The 23,845-nt window shown below is 40.7% G+C and overlaps 1 protein-coding gene across 5 annotated transcripts; it reads left to right on the forward strand.

Moving 5' to 3' along the window:
• The first annotated feature begins 7,985 nt into the window (after window positions 1–7,985).
• aplf (aprataxin and PNKP like factor) lies at window positions 7,986–23,772 on the forward strand. 5 transcript variants are annotated; one of them, XM_021568175.2, is made up of 11 exons: window positions 7,986–8,126; window positions 8,721–8,845; window positions 11,608–11,679; window positions 12,573–12,736; window positions 14,232–14,436; window positions 14,904–15,033; window positions 17,240–17,430; window positions 18,909–19,204; window positions 19,924–20,055; window positions 20,427–20,476; window positions 21,645–23,772. In XM_021568175.2, exons 2-11 carry the CDS (start codon window positions 8,753–8,755, stop codon window positions 21,833–21,835), a joined length of 1,524 nt encoding a protein of 507 aa, XP_021423850.2. In that variant the 5' UTR covers window positions 7,986–8,126; window positions 8,721–8,752; the 3' UTR covers window positions 21,836–23,772. The 5 variants fall into 5 exon arrangements, with proteins under 5 accessions (XP_021423850.2, XP_021423849.2, XP_036805634.1 ...); XM_021568174.2 differs by having other exon boundaries at window positions 8,753–8,845; XM_036949739.1 differs by lacking the exon at window positions 11,608–11,679.
• The last annotated feature ends 73 nt before the right edge of the window (window positions 23,773–23,845 follow it).

Here is a 23,845-nt window from a genome sequence, read left to right on the forward strand (position 1 = left end):
AAAACTAGGACTGAAGGCTATAACTGGTTCTCACAAACGAGCTAGGAAAAGGCTTAGTAAGAGTCAAAACAAACAATACCTCACAAAGGTACAAACAGAATGAACTGAACTAAATAAGGAGCTGATGAGACCAGGTGAGTAACTAACACAGGTGAAATCAATAAACAAAAATGAAAGACAGGACTACGTTCAAGAACACAAAGAAACAGGGCTACGTTTAAGAACACAACGAAACAGAACACAAGGTAAACTAAGAAAATAAATAATGTGTTTTTGTCTTGTCTAGGGGTTTTGTATGTTTATGGGGAGTGTTTACTAGTCTAGGTGTTATGTATGTCTATGGTTGCCTAGATTGGTTCTCAGTTAGAGGCAGCTGTTTATCGTTGTCTCTGATTGGGAACCATATTTAGGCAGCCATATTCCTTAGGTTCTCTGTGGGTTATTGTCTATGTATTAGTTGCTTGTGGCTGCACTTATATTATATAGCGTCACGGTCGGTTTATTTAGTGTTTCTTCGTCTTCATTAAGGAAGTATGTATTTGTCTTACGCTGCACTTTGGTCTCGTCCATACATTGAACGTGACAACTGCTCCAGTCTTGAATCACAGCCTCAAATACTCTTAAGATGCATTTGTGATTAATCTTGTTCAGTAGACATATTGAGAGAGCTAAAAACCTAATGTCAGAGACTATACTTTCTACTCTAGACCCCATAATTCAGATTCTAGATTGGACAATAATAATGTATGCCCTCTATTTACATGCATGTTGTCCAGTCATGTGCTATTGGTTCTAGTCATTTCAGATCATGCCCTAGTGTATATAGATATTGAAATTGACAAAACAGTCCCCAAAACGAGATATTGGAGACTTAATATGTCTCTGCTTAACAATTAATTGCTCTGTGATGATTGTCTCGACAATCAATTCTCTCCTGTCTCAGCTGCAACTATCTGGGATGCTGCTAAAGCAACCATAGGGAGTTATATCATTTCCCAAGCCTCTCTGATCAAGAAGCTTAGAATGGAAAATAGGGTGAAAAAATACCAGTCTCAATGTCAACAGTGAAGAGGTGACTCTGGGATGCTGGCCTTCTTGGCAGAGTTGCAAAGAAAAAGCCATATCTTAGATTGGCTAATAAAAAGAGAAGATTAAGATGGGCAAAAGAACACCGACACTGGACAGCGGAACTCTGCCTAGAAGGCCAGCATTCTGGAGTCGCCTCTTCACTGTTGACGTTGAGACTGGTGTTTTGAATGTACTATTTAATGAAGCTGCCAGTTGAGGACTTGTGAGGCATCTGTTTCTCAAACGAGACACACTAATGTACTTGTCCTCTTGCTCAGTTGTGCACCGGGGCCCCCCACTCCTCTTTCCATTCTGGTTAGAGCCAGTTTGCGCTGTTCTGTGAAGGGAGTAGTACACAGCGTTGTACCAGATCTTCAGTTTCTTGGCAATTTCTCGCATGGAATAACCTTCATTTCTCAGAACAATAGACAAGAGTTTCAGATGAAAGATCTTTGTTTCTGACCATTTTGAGCCTGTAATCGAATCCACAAATGCTGATGCTCCTGATACTCAACTAGTCTAAAGAAGGACAGTGTTATTGCTTCTTTATATCAGGACAGCAGTTTTCAGCTGTGCTAACTTAACTGATCATTTCCTAATGATCAATTAGCCTTTTAAAATGAAAAACTTGTATTAGCTAACACAACGTGCCATTGGAACACAGGAGTGATGGTTGCTGATAATGGGCCTCTGTACGCCTATGTAGATATTCCATATAAAAATCTGCCGTTTCCAGCTACAATAGGCACTTACAACATTAATGTTTACACTGTATTTCTGATCATTTTGATGTTATTTTAATAGACAAAATGAGCTTTTCTTTCAAAAACAAGTACATTTCTAAGTGACCCAAAACTTTTGAACGGTAGTGTGTGTGTGTGTTATGGATTTTCAACCTCTGCCATATCGTGGATTCAGAGCTATCTAATATAACTCAAAGGGTTTTCTTTAATAGGAGCTTCTCTAATGTCAAGCATGTAAAGTATGGTGTACCGCAGTGCATCTCCTGTCTATTTTTACCAATGACCTGCCACTGGCATTAAACAAAGCACGTGTGTCCATGTATGTTGATGATTCAACGATATACACATCAGCAATCACAACTAATGAAGTCACTGAAACCCTTTACAAAGAGTTGCAGTCTGTTTTGGAATAGGTGGCCAGTAATAAACTGGTCCTGAACATCTCTAAAACTAAGAGCATTGTATTTGGTACAAATAAGTTCTAGACCTCAGCTGAATCTGGCAATGAATGGTGTGGCTGAGGGTCGGCGAAGTTGAGGACACTAAATTACTTGGTGTTACTTTAGATTGTAAACTCTCATGGTCAAAACATATAGATTCAATGGTTGTAAAGATGGGGAGAGGTCTGTCCATAATAAAGAGATGCTCTGCTTTTTTGACCCCACACTCCAAAAAGCAAGTCCAGCAGGCTCCAGTTTTGTCTTATCTTGATTATTATCCAGTCGTGTGGTCGAGTGCTGCCAGGAAAGACCAAGTTAAGCTGCAGCTGGCCCAGAACAGAGCGGGATGTCTTGCTCTTTATTGTAATCAGAGGGCTGATATACATAGTATGCATGCCAGTCTCTCTTGGCTAAGAGGAGAGACTGACTGCATCACTTCTTTTTATAAGAAACATTCATGTGTTAAATCCCAAATTGTTTACATAGTCAACTTATACACAGCTCTGAAACACACACTTACCCCACCAGACATGCCACCAGGGGTCTTTTCACAGTCCCCAAATCCAGAACAAATTCTGGATTAATTATTATATAGAGCCATTATTACATGGAACTCCATTCCATCTCATATTGCTCAGATGAACAGCAAACCTGGTTTAATTTTTTATATTTTTTAGATAAAACACCCGACGGCACACCGCTCCCCTATTTGACCTAGATAGTTTAAGTGTATGCATTGGTATATGTAGGCTATGTGTGCCTTTTTCAATGAATGTAGTTCTGTCCTTGAGCTGTTCTTGTCTATTAATGTTCTGTAATGTCATGTTTCATGTGGACCCCAGGAAGAGCAGCTGCTGCTTTTGCAACAGCTAATGGGGATCTTAATAAAATACAAATTGCTCCTCCTGTCTCTACCTGTTTTCAGGGAAACAAATGGTCGAAAAAATGTTACACATAGTTCATACACACACTAGGCTCCCAGAATAGGTTATATTGCATACAAGTTTTGCTCAAAGCAGCCAACTAAAGTGATGTAGTTAACTTCATCATGGGCACATTGGGAATTTATATCTGTGATGTTCAAACGATTTCTTACCCCCTGTCTTACTTGCTGAAGGCCCCAGTCATCCCTGCCTGTACCTGAACAATGAATAAAGATCATACACAAACAATAGGCTCCCAGAATAGGTTATATTACATACAGGTTTTGCTCAAAGCAGCCAACTAAAGTAATGTAGTTAACCTAAGTTCAATCACAAAGGCCGGTCTGAGTGCATCTCAACAGTTCCGATCAGTAGTACACATTGTAGTGGCACATTGTCTACTAGCCCAGTCTGAAAACTACTAGACTCGGGATAGCTTAATTTCAATCCCTGCTGACATGTATAACTGACTTCATTGGTCATTTGATTAGTCATGTACTACAGATGCACTCGTGGAGCAAAACCGTTTGTGTTTAGTATGGGGAAAACACTTTTTGAGCTAGCTAGCCAACTTAAACTAATGTAGCTAACTAGCCAACCAAGGTGCCTAACTAGCTAGCCCACCTGACGAAAGCTGTGTTCCAATACCCATACTAACATATTAAGTATGTAGTATACAGTGAGTATATACTACAGTGGCAAGAAAAAGTCTGTGAACCATTTGGAATTACCTGGATTTCTGCATACATGTCATAAAATTGTATCTGTTCTTCATCTTAGTCACAACAATAGACAAACAGTCTGCTTAAACTAATAACACACAAATGATTGTATTTGTCTTGTCTATATTGAATACATAATTTAAACATTCACAGTGTAGGTTGGAAAAAGTATGTGAACCCCTAGGCTAATGACTTTTCCAAAAGCTAATTGCAGTCAGGAGTCAGCTAATTGGAGTTCAATCAATGAGATGAGATTGGAGATGTTAGTTAGAGCTGCCCTGCCCTATAAAAAAACACTCACAAAATTTGAGTTTGCTATTCACAAGAAGCATTGCCTGATGTGAACCATGCATTAAACAAAAGAGATCTCAGAAGACCTAAGATTAAGAATTGTTGACTTGCATGAAGCTGGAAAGGGTTACAAAAGTATCTGTAAAAGCCTTGATGTTCATCAGTCCACGGTAAGACAAATTGTCTATAAATGGAGAAAGTTCAGCACTGTATCTACTCTCCCTAGGAGTGGCCGTCCTGCAAGAGCACAGTGCAGAATGCTCAATGAGGTTAAAAATAATTCTAGAGTGTCAGCTAAAGCCTTGGGTTATGTATCGGAGGACGCATGACTTTCAACCTTCGTCTCTCCCGAGCCCGTACGGGAGTTGTAGCGATGAGACGAGATAGTAGCTACTACAACAATTGGATACCACGAAATTGGGGAGAAAAAGGGGTAAAAATTCAACAAAAAAAGTTTTAGGTTGTAGTTATTATAGGAATTATGACGCGCCAACTATTTCTCTCTATAACATTTGTATTTCATATACCTTTGACTATGTCACACCCTGGCCTTAGTTATCTTTGTTTTCTTTATTATTTTGGTTAGGTCAGGGTGTGACATGGGGGATTTATGTGTGTCTTGTCTAGGGTTTTTGTAAGTTTATGGGGCTGTTTCCTTTCTAGGTAAATTGTATGTCTATGGTGGCCTAGATTGGTTCTCAATTAGAGGCAGCTGTCTATTGTTGTCTCTGATTGGGAACCATATTTAGGCAGCCATATTCTTTGGGTATTTTGTGGGTGATTGTTTCCTGTGTCAATGTTTGTGCCACACGGGAGGGACTGTTTCGGTGACAGTTCACTTTATTATTTTGTATTTGTGTTCATGTTTAGTTTTTCTTATTAAAAACCATGGACACCTACCACGCTGCGTATTGGTCCGATCCTTGTTTCACCTCTTCAGAGGAAGAGGAGGAAATCTGCCGTGACAGAATCACCCACCAAAACAGGACCAAGCAGCGGCAGGAGGAGCAGCGCAATCAGGACTTTTGGACGTGGGAGGAGATACTGGATGGAAAAGGACCCTGGGCACAGCCAGGGGAATATGGCTGCCCCAAGGCAGAGCTGGAGGCAGCCAAAGCGGAGAGGCGGCAGGTTTGAAGAGGCAGCACAGAAGCAGGGCTGGAAGCCCCAAAAATGTATTGGGGGGGCACACAGGAAGTGTGGTGAAGCCAGGTAAGAGACCTGCGCCAACTTCCTGTGCTTGCCGGAGGACGAGAGAGACTGGGCAGGCACTGTGTTATGCTGTGGAGCGCACGGTGTCCCCAGTGCGGGTGCATAGCCCGGTGCGGTACATACTAGCTCCTCGTATCGGCCGGGATAGAGTGGGCATTGAGCTAGGTGCCATGAAGCCGTCTTTACGCATCTGGTCTCCAGTGCGTCTCCTTGGGCCGGCATACATGGCACCAGCCTTGCACATGGTGTCCCCGGTTCGCCTGCACAGCCCAGTGCGGGCTATTCCACCTCGCCGCACTGGCAGGGTAACCGGGAGCATTCAACCAGGTAAGGTTGGGCAGGCTCGGAGCTCCAGTGCGCCTGCACGGTCCGGTCTATCCAGTGCCACCTACACGCACCAGCCCTTCGGTGGCAGCCCCCCGCACCAGGCTTCCTGTGAGATTTGCACGGTTATCAAAATGTCACGCCAGGTTAAGCCTACACGAAACACAGACCTTAAATTAAGTAGTTCTAAAATCCTGATGCAAAAATGAATGGTGAAAAAAATGTATTCTTCTTCGATGAGGTTTAACAGCGGTTGGCATCCAATAAATATTGCATTACCGCCACACACTAGACTGGGGTATAAATCCCTTATACTTTGTTTGAAAAAGATTATATATAATTATTATATGAAATAAATACAACAAATACTCTACCATCTAACATTACACTCACAAAAATTTTTACACTAATATTTAAATCTATTCAGTCCTACGCCAGGCCAACAGCCTGAAAGGATGGGACACCACCACTTAACACACCCTCTAACTCTTCTGATGTCAAGTCTTGCACACCCAAATACCGCTCTGCAGCTGCCACCACAAACGTTATTTTCTGTGAGTTACATTCCATCCCTGCAGTACAGTTGATAACCATTGCTATAAATACAAAAAATCCAATCTCACTGAAACATATCACTTATTGGTTTATCCCTCTGTACTGGTACAGATCTACTACTGACACCACTCCTCTCAGGATCCCTCCACCTTGACACATCTTCCTCTACTTTCTTCACTGCCTCAGCATATGACAACTTCTGCACTTCTCTAACCCTGGAAACCTCCACCTGCCTCTCTCACACGGGACATGTATGATCCCCAGCCACATGGGCACCCCTACAATTAACATATACCGCTACTTCACCCAATGCTACACATTCCTTTCTCTCATGCCTTTCTGCATACTTCTCACACCTAGGAACCTCCCTCCTACACACTGCTGCCACATGCCCACAAGCTTGACATCTGTAACAACATAATATACTCGGCACAAAAGCTCATACAGGATAACTTATATATCCTAACATCACTTTGTCAGGCAAAGACAACATCAAAATGCAAAAGAACAGACAATGACTCTTCTGTTTCTCCACTCACGCCACCCTGTCTGCGTCGCACCAAACGACGAGCATCACAAACACAGAATCTTCCCCTTCAATTGGTCAACTTTCACATTTAACACTACCCCAGTAATCACTCCTTTCAATGGCTCCCTTTCTTGAGAGCAAAACAATTCCCATCTCTCGCCCCCATTCGTTTAACAAGGAGCGCCTGCTCCCTCTGACCAGCAGAAACACAAACAATTATCACAAGACCATTTCTGGTTACCCTCACAGCACCCAACTCTGTTTTCACCCACCCGGAAACCACAAATGGATCAGCCAAAAGGCAAGGGTCCACTTTTTCCAAAAACCTCACTCCTACTGTCACAGACTCCTCTTTATCCTGACCCTCAGTGCAAGCCTTGGGCTCCGGGAACTTGGGCTCCACACCTACCACCTCTGATACTTTGCCCTCATCCACTTCAATTTCTCCTCCAGTCTTCAACTCACTCTGCTTACACTTTCTACCATTCTTATTTAACAAATCATCTCCTTTTTTCCTGCCATTTTACCCGACTCAAGCTCACCCTCTTCCCCCCTCGCTCTCTTAGACCTCCTCTGACCCCCTCCATATTCCAAGTAGAAGTCTCCTTATGATAATACTGCACTTCTCCTGATATACATCTTGTTCTTGCCTTGACAAGGGGCGCCATTTAACCAGCTGTCAAATCTCCGTACAATCAGCACGAACCCCTCGGGATGTAGCGGTAAAACAGTGCATCCCACTGGTAAAGCAGCTGCTTCGTCTTTATGTTCTTCCTCATCAATAGCTACCACAAAGCTTTTCCATTTCACACACGCTCACAATCTTTCTCGCGGAATCCTCTATTTCAGAAAATTATGAAAAAACGATTGGGTGGTAGAGAGACGCTATGCTACTACCCTCATTGCCTGAATATGCATAGACAACTCCCACATAAAGTGTTTTTTCTCAAAGTTTTTGGGATATCACGTGTCCTAATATCACTACACTCCTAAGAACTAAAGCATTACAAAACTTTTATAAGATCAAATAAACCTAGCAAATAAGTCCTACTTCTTTTGTTGTTGCGCAAAATCGACATTCATTTGACCGCCATACAAAAACTCCTTGCTTGGTGGGCGAAAAAACGCCACCTGCTGGAGGGAGACAGATTTCTCGCTTCCGCTTTGTTTACACTGGATTCTGGAGAGACACGATCGTCGCTGAGGAGTGACGCATTCTGACGTGAGACAATGCACGCTCTCTACATAACAGCCCGGAAGTTTCTGAAGAAATCCATTAAGTTTTCACGTTTTTCTCAGCACCAAGCTACCTAGAACAGGTAAAATAATGTATATAAATCATTTTGCATTAAGCAGTATACTCCGGTTGGTCAGTTAGGTAGCTAATTATCTGAGCTGCTATTCAGTAGAAACAGGCTGGAAGTTCAGCAGAGGGGAAGAGGCGAAGCGAGAGGGTTTACTCCGCTCAAAATCTGTCCACGAAGTAATTCATTTTTGTATGGCGGTCAATGAGGGTGTCGAATTTGGTTAACCAAAGATGTCATTGCTGATTTGCTACGTGAGACTTATTTGATCGAATATAAGTTTCGTAGTGGTTAGGTTGTTACTAATGCACTGGTATAAGTGGACGCGCATTTCGACAAATTTGAAAAATTATTATTTTTTTTGTCGGGAGTTGGCTAAAATGTTCTTATCTCGCCTCTCGTCTGCCTTCCATCTTCGAGGACATTAATTGCCATTGTTTGAGCAGGCACTCTACTATCTTGTCAATATAATAGATCATCTTTGAGTCTAGAGTCCGTCAAACGCTTGTCAGTTTAATGAATTAGCTAACTAGCATTATGCTAGAAGAGAACAGTTTGGAAAAACAAATAGTTCAGAAAGGGGATAGTTATCATATTCTTTGCTTATAGCATGTTATTCTGACTACAACAACCACCCGCAGATGGCGGGGTTCGATCTCGTGCCTGTAGATGGTGGCAGTCCAATACACCTGCCCGAGGGGGAGACACTGCTGGGAAGGGGTCCATTCCTTGGCGTAAGTAGCTAGCTTTAGTTGGAAAGTCTAGACTAGTAGTATGGAAAGCCGTTTTAACATAAATTAATTACATTTTTATATCAACTATTGTTTTTTTTATATCGATAATTGATTTTTTTATGTAAAATTCGAATTATCGATATTCATAAAAAAAATGATCAGTCATTTATTTTTTCATATCAATAATTCCCCATAGCATTGCATTTGTGACATCAACACATAGGTGACTGTGAGTTAGATTCCCCCTGCAGACCAACTTGTCACCCCCCCCTCCCCAATAAGGCAGAAGGCATATGTGAAGATCATTATAACAATGCAGCTAAAGTTTTATTCTCTCATGAGAAATCAATAATTACATTTGTTTATCTAACATCACTAACCACTTTTTCCCCACCTAACATCGCTTGCAGGTGGCGGAAGATGCTAATGTGCAAGACTAATAATATTTTAGATACAGTGAGTTTGAGTTCGATTCCCCCTGCAGACAAACTTTTTTCTTCAACAGCAGCAGAAGAGCCATGCTTAGGCCTACATAATGTGCATATTACTCTAGCGTCAGGGTCACAGCGGCCTGTGCATCTTTGCTGCAATGCTCCTTCTAACTTGGAGAAATACATAGTTGCGGTGTCTTCCTGTTGGGAGAAGAGAACCTGTAGGAGCATGCAAATGTGATCCTGCCCCTATGAAGGTCATTATCATATACTTTTTATGCATTAAAAAAATTATTTATTGATCAAAAATTCAAATGTATTGATATAAAAATGTAAATTATTGATATTAAAAAAAATACCCATGTTGACTCTCATTGTCAAGTTGGCTGGATGTCCTTTGGGTGGTGGACCATTCTTGATACACACAGGAAACTGTTGAGTGTGAAGAACCCAGTTGCGTTGCAGTTCTTGACACAAACCGGTGTGCCTGGCACTTACTACCAAACCCTGTTCAAATGCACTTAAATATTTTGTCTTGCCCATTCACCCTCTGAATGGCACACATACACAATCCACGTGTCAATCTTGAGGTTTAAAAATATTTTTTTAACCTGTCTCCTCGCCTTCATCAACACTGTTTTGAAGTGGATTTAACAAGTGACATCAATAAGGGATTATAGCTTTCATCTGGTCAGTCAGTCATGGAAAGAGCAGGTGTCCTTTATGTTTTGTACCCTCAGTGTATGTTAAAAAGGCATTCCATGCTAGTAGAGTTAGCTACATCTGTGTTCCCCAACCCTGGACCTGGAGCGCTACTAGATATAACCAAAGATTCTTGGTGTATATTACTGGCCAGTACAGGAAAGCCCCATACAAACCGCTGCCATAGATTTTATTTTTCAACTAACCTATTCTTAGCGATACTTTGTTCTCGTTTCGGTGAAAAAAGTAACTTACAAATGACAGTTTCCAGAAAATAACAACATCTTTGGTTATATCACATTATCTGGCATACAATCTGTAACTAGAGAGGAATCAGGGTGGTTCGTATGACGCTAAAAGCAGGCATCCCCTGGCCTGTACCTCTCCAGGACTAGAGTTGGTGACAATTGCTCTAGCTAATGCTTCATTGGTTTAATCTGCAATAAATGAATTATGACCTTTATGCTGGTAGACTTCCAAGCATTTAATTGCTCACCAAATTATTATTATTATTATATTATATTTTTTCATTTAACTAAGCAAGTCAGTTAAGAACAAATTCTTATTCACAATGACGGCCTACCCGTCGATTTAGACAAATATCCTAACTAGAAACTTGGAGAGAAAAAAGGATATACTGAACTGTACCTTGTTATATCTCCTGTCTCTTATGGAAAGAAACTGATGTCAGTGGACGTTTAAAATCCCTAGCCATACAACATTACGTTCATGCATAATATACCTACAGTACAAACAATTGTCTTTGCCCAGTCTGTACACAATTGACTATGGTAATTCTTGGGAATTTCCTAGTACTGTTTGACTTGTTTTTTATTCAGTTTCTGATTTCCCATTTGATTTCAGACTATAAAAAGCTGTATATATATATATATATATATATATATATATATATATATATATTAAACACAATGGAATTCCATGAAAACAGAACATCTACCATGAGGCAAAGATACAGCTGATTAGGCTACCTGATTATGACTATTGTGAAGCTAAAATATGCATTTCCTGGCTGGTTTCCTGGACCCAGATGAAGCTTTCTCCTGGACTGAAAATCATGATTTTTAGTCCAGGAGTAGGTTTCTTTTGGATCTAATTAAACTGTCCCTTGGTGTTTTACTGAAGTGCCTTTCAATTTGCAGTGGCAGATTTTTAGACTGCAATCAGATCAGTCTTACAGTGTAATATAGGTATTGAATTTGTAAAGAAAATGCTTTTGACGTGAATTTCAATTAAAGATCAGGACTTAGGATAATCATTTGAATGTGAGCCACATATTATCAACATGCACTTGTAACCCTATTTCAGCAGCCCAAAACTTTTTTTATTCTCAGGATTCAGGACCCTTTACTATGGAAGTGCCCTTCTTCATTTTGTATTTATTTGTATTGTCCGGACCTCCCGCCTGCTGAATGGCCGTTGTCTCTCAGGTCTGGGGCTGTATGTATCAAGCATCTCCGAGTACACTGAGGAAGGATCTCCCTGTCCATATAATCTTCATTAGGATCTAAAAGGCTAAACTGGTCCTTTTCAGCTCTCCTACTCTGAGATGCTTTAGATATCTTAAATATGGGCCCTGGTCTGTGAGTTTACGCTCTCTGTGTGTTTCAGGTCAGCGACAAAAGAGTCTCCAGACACCACTGCCTCCTTGAGAACCTGAATGGGCAGCTGCGCATCAAACCTGTAGGCTTAAGTAGAATTTATTCTTTATTCCGAGTAGACTATTCTCTCTCATCTAGGGCTCAAGTGCATGCCGACCCTATTAAGACCGCTAAATGCCGAGGCGGTCTATTGTGCCAAAGACAACAATTCTTTGAAATCCGACATCAATAGTATGTTCAAGAAGGCCCCTCGGTAATCATCATGTTTTCTTTTTATGTTTTGGAAGGGGTCTTGAACCATTTGAGAACCTGTAGATTTTTACCCCAGGGACACTGTCTTGTGTGGTTTTACCACACCTTTTATTAGAAATGTTTTTATTTCATAGTTTACAGAGTAAGGGAATACCGATTTCATGATTTCAATTGTTTATTTTAGTTGTGCAGCAGATTCATTTTCAGTAACGGTTTGGGCTAAAACCCCTCCTCAGGCTGCCTGTAAAAGGACAGAGATTCTCTCCATTTTGTCAAAGGTCACAGCCTGAGGATGTAGTAAGGCCTTTGGACTGCAACATTGCTGCAGATGAATTAAGGTTAAGAAAAAACAGTAGGAACATTTGAATTCAAGTATTTTCAACCTTCTCTTTCATCTAGTCAGCTTACTGAGAGTTTGGGAATTACCACTCAAGGGCAACACTTACACTACACTAAAGGGATAGTGACATTTTGGCAACTAACTAACTTTACTACTTAACCAGAGTCAGATGAACTTACCCTGAGTCCGTGTCTGGAGCAATTGCTAACTAGCGTTAGCATGCTAGCCCTTTAAAGTGAAGAGTGGTGTGAGAAAGACACTTATTTTAAAAGACCACTAATTGTTTACAGCCAGCTGTTGTGCAGAAATAACAAGTATATCCAACTGCACCTTATGGCCACCAATAACTCAAAAAATGCTATTCTTATTCTTTCCAATCCCAGACGCATGTGAACCCCTGCTTTTGTCAGTCCTCGCTGGATGACCTCCCACAACCCCTGGACAGGAACCAGTGGCATGAACTTGGACAGGGAGACATCATCTCCCTCCTTCCTGGGAAGTACATCTACAAGGTGGTGGCCCTGAGTGGAGAAGATGGAACACCCAGGTAACTCTACTCCTCATCTCAACCCCTGCAGTTTCCCCTCAAGGTCTAAGTATCAAATTGTCTAAAACTTGAAACCAATAAACAATGAAATCTGAAAAATGATGACTGGTTCGCACATGCACAAATAAGTAGCTTTTGAATTTAAAAAAAATATTTCTATACATACTTGCTTTTTTTTTGTACTACAAGAAGTACAATTTCTACAGGGCTAACAGCCTCTAATAAATGCCTCTGTCTAATGACTATTGTTTGCAGTTTCGCATTTTACCTTTGTTGTATGCTATAGTTAGCCAGTTCTCTTGGTAACCATGAGTGTTAAAGCACATAAAATTATCCTCAGTCTCCTCCATGCATTTTCACATTTCTGGTTAACCTGCATACTACAGCATACAACAAAGTTCTACACATGTAGGATCTTAATTTGATCATCCTTTTGCAAGAGAACGTTCCTGCAATCCAGGACATTTTTAACTTGTAGTGTATTTGAGGTTTAAAAAGGCTTAAATACAAATAAATATTCTCAGAAAAATTATTTTCTCTATGAATTACGTACTCACCTTATACGATGGGAGTCGTGATATCAAATCTATAGTCATAACAAATATTGGCATATAAGAAAGACCATCTGATTCCTTTTTAAATTCAGCTTTTCAACATCACCCTCTTTTTACCTATAAAGGTCTCATAATGTAGCTAACATCTTTGAAATCAAATCATGTATTACCTAGACTACTTAATATGTTTTTTGGGTCCATGCTTATGTATTCTTACTTTCACCTCAGGTTTAAACCTTCTAGAGTTGTTAGCTTTTCCCATTGGGAAAACATGTCACAATTAGTCGCTATGGTGGCATGACATTACGTCTCCAGTAGCAACATATTTTGTGGAGAATAATTAGTCGCTTAACATTGCTATATAAAAGGTCACACTAGTAGAGAGAGTTGTCTCCTGACTCCTTAATGAAGAGTTTTATATCTCCCCGTTTCTATGTTTCCTTTGTATACATGCAATCATCATCTATTTGCCGGTCAATATGCACATTGTGATTTATGAACGGCTCGCATCCCCGTTATACATTCTGACCACCCTTAGACAGATTTGGAAAGATAAGGATTGTTCTCTGGCACTGGCATCAGACAATAGCTTTACTAATTGGTTTGCAAATGACTACATTAATGTATGCCTTTAATCTCCTAAAGACAGGCTAGACTGAGTGTACTGAATTGGAATAAATACCAGTGTCTTATCTCTTTCTATGTAAAACCAACACCCAAGCAACATTCAATTATGGTCTTTTGTTTCTGAATTTTTACATTTCAGTTTTTATTTTCATGTTTCATTTTTGTTTGAAGTTTCGATCAAAAGGATCCTAACCAGACACTCGAGTCAATTTAGCTGCTGTCTACTGCCTACACTAAAGAAGGAACATGCATGACTCATGTAAACGGTGCAGAGAAGGTGCTCGTGTTTGCAACAAGTTGTCTCTCCCTTGCAGAAACAGTCAGGCTCTTCAAGATGAAGACGAGGCTGTTATTAAGTCTCCTCCTGCCTCCCCTGAACCAAGCGACGAACCTGCTTACCCCACTCGACAGGGCAAGGGGTGGACACCAAGCTCCCATGAACAACAATCTAGACTGGGAGGTAGTGTGGACCAGAAGGAGCCAGATGAACAGCTACCTAACCCACCTACCTCAAACCAGGTCAGGAAATCTGTAGTGTCAACAAAAGTTTTATCTTGAGATGTATCCTACTGCAATTTTCCTGGGATCCCACTGCTGACACCAATCACGCTTCAAATTCCGCTTCCTGCACCATTTACCCTTGTAATCCCATGCCTGGCACCATTTACCCTTGTAATCCCATGCCTGGCACCATTTACCCTTGTAATCCCATGCCTGGCACCATTTACCCTTGTAATCCCATGCCTGGCACCATTTACCCTTGTAATCCCATGCCTGGCACCATTTACCCTTGTAATCCCATGCCTGGCACCATTTACCATTGGAATATCACTTGTAACAGCTATTAACTTTGGCATCCCACTTCGGACACCAATTTCCCAGGGAATCCCACTCGTAACTCCAATTAATATGTATATTTCTAAATGTTTCCTGTGAGTATGGTGGTACCGATAAACCCGGTTTACATTGTGATTGTGTGCTCACAGACAGAAGCTGGGGTAGCTGAAGCAGAAAATGACAAGAACGAGCTGAAATTTGAACCAAAGAAAAGAGTGTTACCTGCTTGGATGACTGTACCCATTGCATCTCCCAAGAACCCCCCCACCACCACCAAAGGTATCGCTCCTATTTAGGACAGTGACATAATGGAATTTTGGATAACAATGAATTGTCATGCATATGACGGCAATTAACGTTAGAATTGTTATTGTTACAAATTAAGACAAGATTCCTCATCAAATGAATGATGCCAGGTTGGAGTGGATTGGCACATTTTACTATTGACACAAGGTTAGTGCATGAGAGAGACGGAATAACCTAGTTGTTAACTGCTGTTGCTATTTCTGAATAGGTCTAACTAGTCAGAGACTTCCACCATTTTTTTATAGAAGATTATTGCCCCACTCGATTCATGCACTGAATGAACTCCGCTGGAAGCAGTAAGCTGTGTCCACTGCTCCCGAGGAGCGGTATTGAACTGTAGTTCTATGTCAATATGTGAAAAGAAAGCTGAAAAAGCACGAGAAATGGCAGATCTGTGCTCAAATCCATATGTTTGCTTGCAAAAAAGAAAATCAAATGCATTAAGTTTATGAATAGTTGCTAGCTTTACAAGGCTCCATGTTAGGATTCCTCTGAGAGCCAGTTCTTAACAATCGAATCCTACTTAAATGAATAATAATATAAGGGGTTTACAACCCATTGTCTCAACAGGATGCACTGCATTGGTTTTAAACTCTTACTTATATTCAATAAAACTTGAGGCCAATTGCTTGTTACTTTACATATAGCCACCCTTTAACAACATGGCGTTAGGTGTGTGTGTATGTGTGTGTGAGAGAGAACATGTACAAAAGGATGTATCAACACACACAACTCTTACAAGGTCTTGTACAACAACAGCAGAGGCCAAGCCATAGCCTATTCTATTGGCAATCACTACTCACTACAGTAGTTGACAAATGGAAAACTTGGGAATTTCTAATATTGAGTCGGGAAGGGATCTTGAGAGCTAGGCCTACATTACCACAACGGTCGCTGTGATGTGTAATTTTGTACGTCGACGAGTGGAACACTTCGAAACACCCTACCACTCTTGAAGATGTCAATATCCTCTTCGACGTGCTGCCAAACCTTACTCTTTTGGATCAAGTCTTTGTTATTTCCTCACATCGTTGCCCTAGTTTCCTTAAAAGTTCCCCTGAAAGTTTCAACTTCCTCATACTGACTCCCTCTGGAGTCTAGTGACCCATTTACCATGCCTGCATCCAAAATGGCACCCTATTCCCCATAGAGTGCACTACTTTTGACCAGGGCCGATAGGGCTCTGGTCAAAAGTAGTGCACTCTGTAGGAAATAGGATGCCATTTGGGATGCGTTGTGCACTCTGTAGGAAATTGGATGCCATTTGGGACACGTAGTGCACTTTGTAGGAAATAGGATGCCATTTGGGACGCACCCATGGTTTCCTAATGCTAATTTAGGCTACATAGTGCTGACGTTATAGTCAACAATGTCAAAAAGGTTATCCATTAGGCTTTAGATTTGTAAATGGTGCAAACAGTGGCTTGCTCTGATTATTGATAGCCAATGCCTCTGAGCAAGCCTTTTAACAGGGACCGTCAATCTATATTTTAGGTTACGTCAATCAGCGGTCGACAGCACATAACCTTTTTCAGATTCCTAATTTCCTATCTTGAACTTCATCTAGGATCAGTTTTCCCTTTTCATTCATAATGAAAAGGATTACATGGACAGGGGGGTGGGTCCCTTATCCTAGATCAGCACTCCTACTCTGAGACGCTTTGAGAATAGGTCTGGGCAATGAATGGCATTAAGTGAATAATTAAACTCCAGGGAGAAACTGAAACCAGGGTGGACACTGCAGCCCCTGGGCCCAGTTTTTTTATTTTTTATTATCTGAAATTTGCCTATCCGATAGGATTAAATGCATAAAAATAGAAGGACTAGAATGGGAGTCCCCATTCAAGTCAATGATTCGTCCTTTCTATTCATTCTATTTCTACGCATTTAATCCTATCCAATAGGCAAAATCCAGATAGACAACTTTTGAAAAACTGGGCCCTGATGATCAGAGCTTCCCCATCTCTGCTGTTTTCATTGTGATTTGCACCTGGCGTCCCTTTATCAAGGATGGGCAACTCCAGTCGTCGGCGGCCTGAATGGTGTCGCATGTTTTCACCTGCCTTTGAGAACATATATTTTCATTGATATAGCAGTCACTCGACAATCTTGTCAATATAATAGGTAGTTTGTTACATGACACAGTCGACCCGTTCACCCAGAATTGTCCTCGTTTTAGGATTTGGAAATCGAGGCAGAGAAACCCCAACGACAAGCACCAACCAGGGCGCGGCCAAACGGGCCAGGTACACAGCGCCCTTGTCAGGGGAGGAAGAGTCTGAACACAGCGAGGCAGAGCCAACACCCAGGAAGAGGGTGAGGAGGAAGAAGAGTGATGAGGACAATGAGGAAGAGGTCCAGTCTACAACAGTTGAGTGTATACTAACGTGTGTGTGTGTGTGTGTACACAGTACAAGTCAAAAGTTTGGACACACCTACTCTTTCAAGGGTTTTTCTTTATTTTTACTATTTTCTACATTGTAGAAGGAAAAGCAGCCAACAAGTGCTCAGCATATGTGGGAACTCCTTCAAGAATGTTGGAATAATATTCCAGGGGAAGCTGGTTAACACTTTTTTGGTTACTACATGATTCCATATGAGTTATTTCATAGTTTGATGTCTTCACTATTATTCTACAATGTAGAACATTTTACAAAAATAAAAGAAAAGCCCTTTGAGAAATTTGAGTAATCAAGGTGACGGACAATGACATATTCAATACCGCCATGCACAATCTTGCCTGGATCTAGCTGATCTAGGGTGTAATCATTCGTACAAGAGTTTCTTTTGGACAAATTCAGGAATGTTTATCTCCGTTTTGTTCCATTTGCTTCCGTTTAAGAAACATTTTTCAACAGGATCTGCGCAATGAATACACCCCTGATCACAATCAAACACAATTCACTTTCATAGCAGCCACATACAAACAGCATGATCCCTTTGATTGTTGGATAATTCCTTCTCGCATCTACACACTCTCCTCCTTTCACCTTTTCCCGTCGCTTGTGGACTTCAATGCACAACACATCAGTTGTCTGTGACCAGCCGAGAGAACCTTTCCTAACCAAACCTTCATGTCATCATAACCGCCAAACGCTACACACAGCCTACATCGTTGTCACCATATTAGCTAACATCAAGTCAACATAGCTACTAAATTAACGTGTTAGTTAATCCGCTACAATCATCTAATAAAATGTACAGTTAGCAAGCAGTTACGCTGGTGAGCCCCGGTGGCAATAAATGAATACAACTAAAGTATACCTTGACTTGTAAGCGTTTGTGTTGGTTAGCCTCTCTCTTTGAGTCAACTACTCACCACATTTTATACACTGCAGCGCTAGCTGTAGCTTATACTTTCAGTACTAGATGAATTATCTGATCCGTTGATTAGGTGGACAACATGTCAGTTCATGTTGAAAGAGCTTTGATAGGTTGGAGAATGTCATCCGGAAGTTGTCATAATTACTGTATAAGTCTATGGAAGGGGGTGAGAACCACGAACCTCCTAGGTTTTGTATTGATGTCAATGTACCCAGAGGAGGACGCAAACTAACTGTCCTCCGGCTACACTATGGAGCTACCCTACAGAGTGCTGTTGAGGCTACTGTAGACCTTTATTGCAAAACAGTGCTTTAATCAATTATTTGGTGACGTGAATATATTTAGTATAGTTTTGTCTAAAAATAACTTTGAAAATGTTTAACTATTTACATTTTTCTGAAATACACAGATGAGGAAGGTCCTCCTCTGAGGAGCCTCCACTGTTCTCTATAATGTGCAGTATTGTGTTTGTTGTGTGTTGTTGGTTAATGTACATTTACAGTATATGGTATATCACTCCGCAGGCATTTAAAGCCAGGCAGCAGGTGAAGCCTAGTAAAGTAGAGGAGAGTGAGGAGTCGGACCACTTTGACGTGGAGGAGGATGATGGAGAGAAGAGAAGAGGAGAAGCTTCCCCAGTGAAAGGCAGCAGCACTTCTACGAGCAGAGCGGAGGCCAGCGAGTCCGAGGACAGGGAGAGAGAGCCTCAGAACGGTCAGAAGGTCGGCAAGGGGCCTCAAGGGTCAGGTGACGTTTCAGGCCCCGCCCAGTCCAAAGCTCGGCTCAGGACGACCTGCCCCTATGGAAAGGACTGTTACAGGTACATCCCCACATAACATTGTCTGAACAATAACTGTTAGAAATGTTGAAGATAGTACTTGAAAAGACCTGCACGTCCGAGAACATTAATTTAGGCCGGCAAATGTTCCAACAAGTAATTGAATTCAAAGACTTGACATAGTTGATGGGTATTTTTATTTTATGTTGCTCCAGGTACTACAGATGAGATAAGTGCACTTTATCCATAATGCATGTTACAAAACAAATGTATTCTGTTCAAATTGGTTCCACGGCAGCTCTTTCTGATATCAAAGAACTGAACATGTGCAGTATGTTTTCCCCCCAAGATAGTTTCTCTTATTTAAGGTTTTGTTTATTTTCAAACCACTGATAGTTAACGAACAACTACGTGAGGCATGGGATAAGCTACTGTATTCTCCAAGACGAGATGTACGTCCTGTGCGACCAGGACCTATTATGGCTCTGGTCAAAAGTAGTGCACTGCATGTGTATATATAGGGAATAGGGTGCCATTTGGGACATACACAAGGATTAGCCTAGATTGGGCCTCAGGGTCTAAAACTAAATGGCAGAGAGCAGGTTCAAATGTAGATTCTCTCTTTATTGAGGCAAAGGAAATGAGCAAAGAGAAAGTGCTAGCTCAAAAGCTAAATGTTCTTCAAAGAATACCAATCAAAATGGGATCGACCATAACTTTTTAATGATTTTCATTTTTGTTAATTGTTATTTCTATCAAAGGAAAAACCCAGTCCACTTCCAAGAATGCAGTCACCCCGGCGACAGCGACTACGAGGACAGTTCCGCAAAAGACGAGGAGGAAGAGGAGGACGCGGACCGACCTGAGTGTCCGTACGGCACAGACTGCTACAGGTGGGATGCACACCACAATGTTGTCACCATTACAGGATAAAAGAGACTGGTAATCGTGTCTCAAGACTATTATTGTCAGGAAAAAAGTAGCCTAATAGCTCCTACAATTTCAACAGGGAAAGAGAAAATAACCTATTTATTATAGCCAGATATCCCCTGTAAAAGAGTAATATAGAATAAGCCAGCAATCATAGGACTCAGAGTGTCTGACTGGACACAATTTGTTGGCCTCCATTTGAACCTTGTGCGGTTGACATCGGCGACCAAAAGGCTTGAACAAAAGGAGAGTCTGACATTTTAGCCTCATTGGCATTTGACAATACTAGTAGTCCTTGGTAGTTAATCAACCATTTTCCCTGTTTTCTTTCCAGGAAAAACCCTCTCCACTGGAAGGAATACAAACACACCAAGAAGACTCGAGGTATGTTCATTTATACCTGAGAGAGAAAGACATGCTAACCTCTCACCACCACCCCAAATGTTTTTGTTGGTTCCATTTGTGGTTCCTCTTCAATGCAGAATATAATCAGCCATGCATCAAATGAATCCAACTGGTATGCAGAGAGAAAGCAGAGACATAAGAGAAACCTTTGATCTGAAGCAATGTTGTAAATGCCATGGATTGTGCAGATGCCCAACAATCTTATCTGGGCTATTGGATAGTTTGTTTTTATCTTTCCAGATTTGGTCAGACAGCGATGTGTATGCATATCAATACACTGTCGCTCTAGTGAATACATTGAACAAACCTATAATCCACATTCCCCTCCAGAGTTTAAAGAAGCAAAAACGATCAAACCAATTGCACTCCATTTCTCTGACGTGACATCAGCAGGATCTATAAACTGATTGGGTAACATTGACTTTCTGGAAGGGAGGTGTGTAACTCAATTTGTATTGCCTCACCAAACAGACTCATAGTTATGTTATTGAACATGACTAGACACTGATCTTGGGTCACTTTTGCGTTTTCCCCACTAATGGTTAAGGTAAAGGATATGGGAAGGGGGTGCTTATCCAAGATTGGGTTGGGCCAGCTTTTTGGCTCGAGGGGCACATCGGGATTTAAAAATTCATTGGAGGGCCACGCAGATAATTTTTTTTTAACGATTTGTTTGTCAAAACCATTTCCATTTTTATTTATAATGCCCCACCACCAACAAACCTCATGTGGGCCATAGTTTGCCCACCCCTGTTCTAGATCATTACCAAGGGAAACGTCACCCCAGAGCATAGGTCACAGGGTTGGGTAGGTTACTTTCTAAATGCAATCCATTCCAGTTACTAGTTACCTGGCAAATTGCTTTCAGTTCCCCTTAAAAGGCATTAGAAGAAGACTTGTGGTCGGACTCGCTCAAGTGGGAACAAACTTAAACTTGCGCCTTTTTTTCCCCATGCTGAATTGAATGATACCTATTTGAATCCTTTTATGAGTGAATGTAATAAATTACCGTCAGCTGTTTTTGTGCAACGCACCATAAAATATTGATAGACACAACCAATGTCTTGTGCTAGCATCAATGGAATTATACAGCACGTTAATAATGCTAGAAATGGCCGTTAATAATGTTATACAATCCCTTCTACAGCGAAAAAGCCGGTATCATACAACAACGATGATGATGATGATGAGTTTGGGGACGATGACAGCTTCATCAATGATGAGAGCGAGGACATTGGTGAAGACTCTGACTATGAGCCACCTGACTCAGACGACAGTGGCAAAGAGGACCTCGAAACACTCAAGAAAGAAGCAAAGGCCTTCACAAGGCCGAAATGAACTAGTGGCCTAAACTGGACTAATCTCCCCTTACCTGTTTTAAACTGAGTGTGCTATTTAAGCGGAATATACCTTTTTTCCTCTATTCAAACACTCTTGGAATCCAGCAGGTCTACAATCTCAAATAATATTAGTCACCCTGTGCTGGGAAAATACAGTCAGCAATTTACCCCATCAGTTGGGAAGAATCAATAACGGGATTCTTGACTGATTTGTGTTTGAGGATGTCATATTGCTGACTTGACCTTTTTTAAAGTGATTGAATTTATGTGTGATACACAGTGATACTTTCTTGGATAGTAATTAATCACAAGCATTTTTGAAGTGTATGAATTCTTGATTATTGGTTTGTTTGAATAGTATGGACAAGCAGTTTCTTTTTATTTTTTACTTCCTTTAAAAATAAATGATCAGTGCCTTCAGAAAGTATTCACACCCCTTGACTTTTTTCACATTTTGTTGTTACAAAGTGGGATTAAAATGTCCTTTTTTGGTAAATGATCTACACAAAATATTTTGTAATTTCAAAGAAAAATGCTAGATTTTGTATTTATTAAGGAAAATAATCAGTACATGTTAAACACCTTTGGGTGTGAATTGTTTTGGGTAAGTGTCTAAGAGCTTTGCACACCAGGATTGTGCAATATTTGCCCATTATTGTTAAAAAAAAAATTCAAGCTCTGTCAAGTTCATTGTTGACCATTGCTAGACAGCCATTTTCAAGTCTTGTCAGATCTTCAAGCAGATTAAAGTCAACTGTAATTAGGCCACTCCGGAACATTCAATGTCGTCTTTCTGAGCAGCACCAGTGTAGATTTGGCATTGTCTTTTAGGTTATTGTCCTGCTGAAAGGTGAGTTAGTCTCCCGGTGTCTGTTGGAAAGACAACTGAACCAGGTTTTCCTCTAGGATTTTGCCTGTGCTTAGCTCTATTACGTTTATTTTTTTCCTGAAAAACTCCCTAGTCCTTGCCGATAAGTATATCCATAACATGATGCAGCCACCACCAAGCTTGAAAATACGAAGAGTGGTACTCAGTGATGTGTCGAATTTTCCCCAAACATAACACTTTGTATTCAGGACAAAAGTTAGTTTCTTTGCCACATTATTCACAGTTTTACTTTAGTGTCTTTTTGCAAACAAGATGCATGTTTTGGAATACTTGTATTCTGTACACTGTATTCTTTTCACTCTTGTCATGTAGGTTAGTATTATGGAGTAACCTCATGGTGAAATCCCTGAGGGGTTTCCTTCCTCTCAAGCAACTGAGTTAGGAAGGACGCCTATATCTCTGTAATGACTGGGTGTATTGACCTAATGAATAACTTCACCATGCTCAAAGGGATATTCAGCATCTGCTTTATTTGATTTTTACCCATTTACCAATCGGTGGCCACCTTTGCGAGGAATTGAAACTTCCCTAGTCTTTGTGGTTGAATCTGTGCTTGAAATTCACAGCTCAACTGAGGGATGTCACAGATGATTGTATTTGTGTTGTATGGAGATGAGCTAGTCATTCAAAAATCATGTTAACCACTATTATGCGACTTATGTTATTTGCTAAGCAAATGTTTACTCCTAAACTTATTTAGGCTTGTTATCACAAAGAGGTTGAATACGTATTGACTCAAGCCATTTCAGCCATTTTTTTTTTTCAGTTGTAAAACATTCTAAAAAAAAAAACGAAAAAAACATTGACATTATGGGGTATTGTGTGTAGATCAGTGACACAAAATGTAGTTCTTTAATCCATTTTAAATTCCGGCTGTAACGCAACAAAATGTGGAAGAAGTTCAAGGGAATTTAATATTTCTGAAGGCATTATAAATAATGTATAATACCAGAAGTTGTGTTTAATTGACAGTAGTTTGTCATGCTTTTTATACTCAATGCCAGTGTCATGTTTTTCTACAGTAAATATGCTTTTAATGAACAATATTCATTGTCTGTCTCAATGTATAAAGATTTGTAAAAATACACAAGATGGTAATGCAGTTTGAACATGTTTGTT

The sequence above is a fragment of the Oncorhynchus mykiss genome, chromosome 17, assembly GCF_013265735.2.
Source record: "Oncorhynchus mykiss isolate Arlee chromosome 17, USDA_OmykA_1.1, whole genome shotgun sequence".
NCBI lineage: Eukaryota > Metazoa > Chordata > Actinopteri > Salmoniformes > Salmonidae > Oncorhynchus > Oncorhynchus mykiss.

Excerpts from the sequence above, each read along its gene's own strand:
- aplf (XM_021568175.2), top strand. The coding sequence starts at position 8,753 with ATGGCGGGGTTCGATCTCGTGCCTGTAGATGGTGGCAGTCCAATACAC. Across the intron at positions 8,846-11,607 it reads GAAGGGGTCCATTCCTTGGC|GTCAGCGACAAAAGAGTCTC; the intron begins GTAAGTAGCTAG and ends TGTGTGTTTCAG. Across the intron at positions 14,437-14,903 it reads ACCCACCTACCTCAAACCAG|ACAGAAGCTGGGGTAGCTGA; the intron begins GTCAGGAAATCT and ends GTGTGCTCACAG.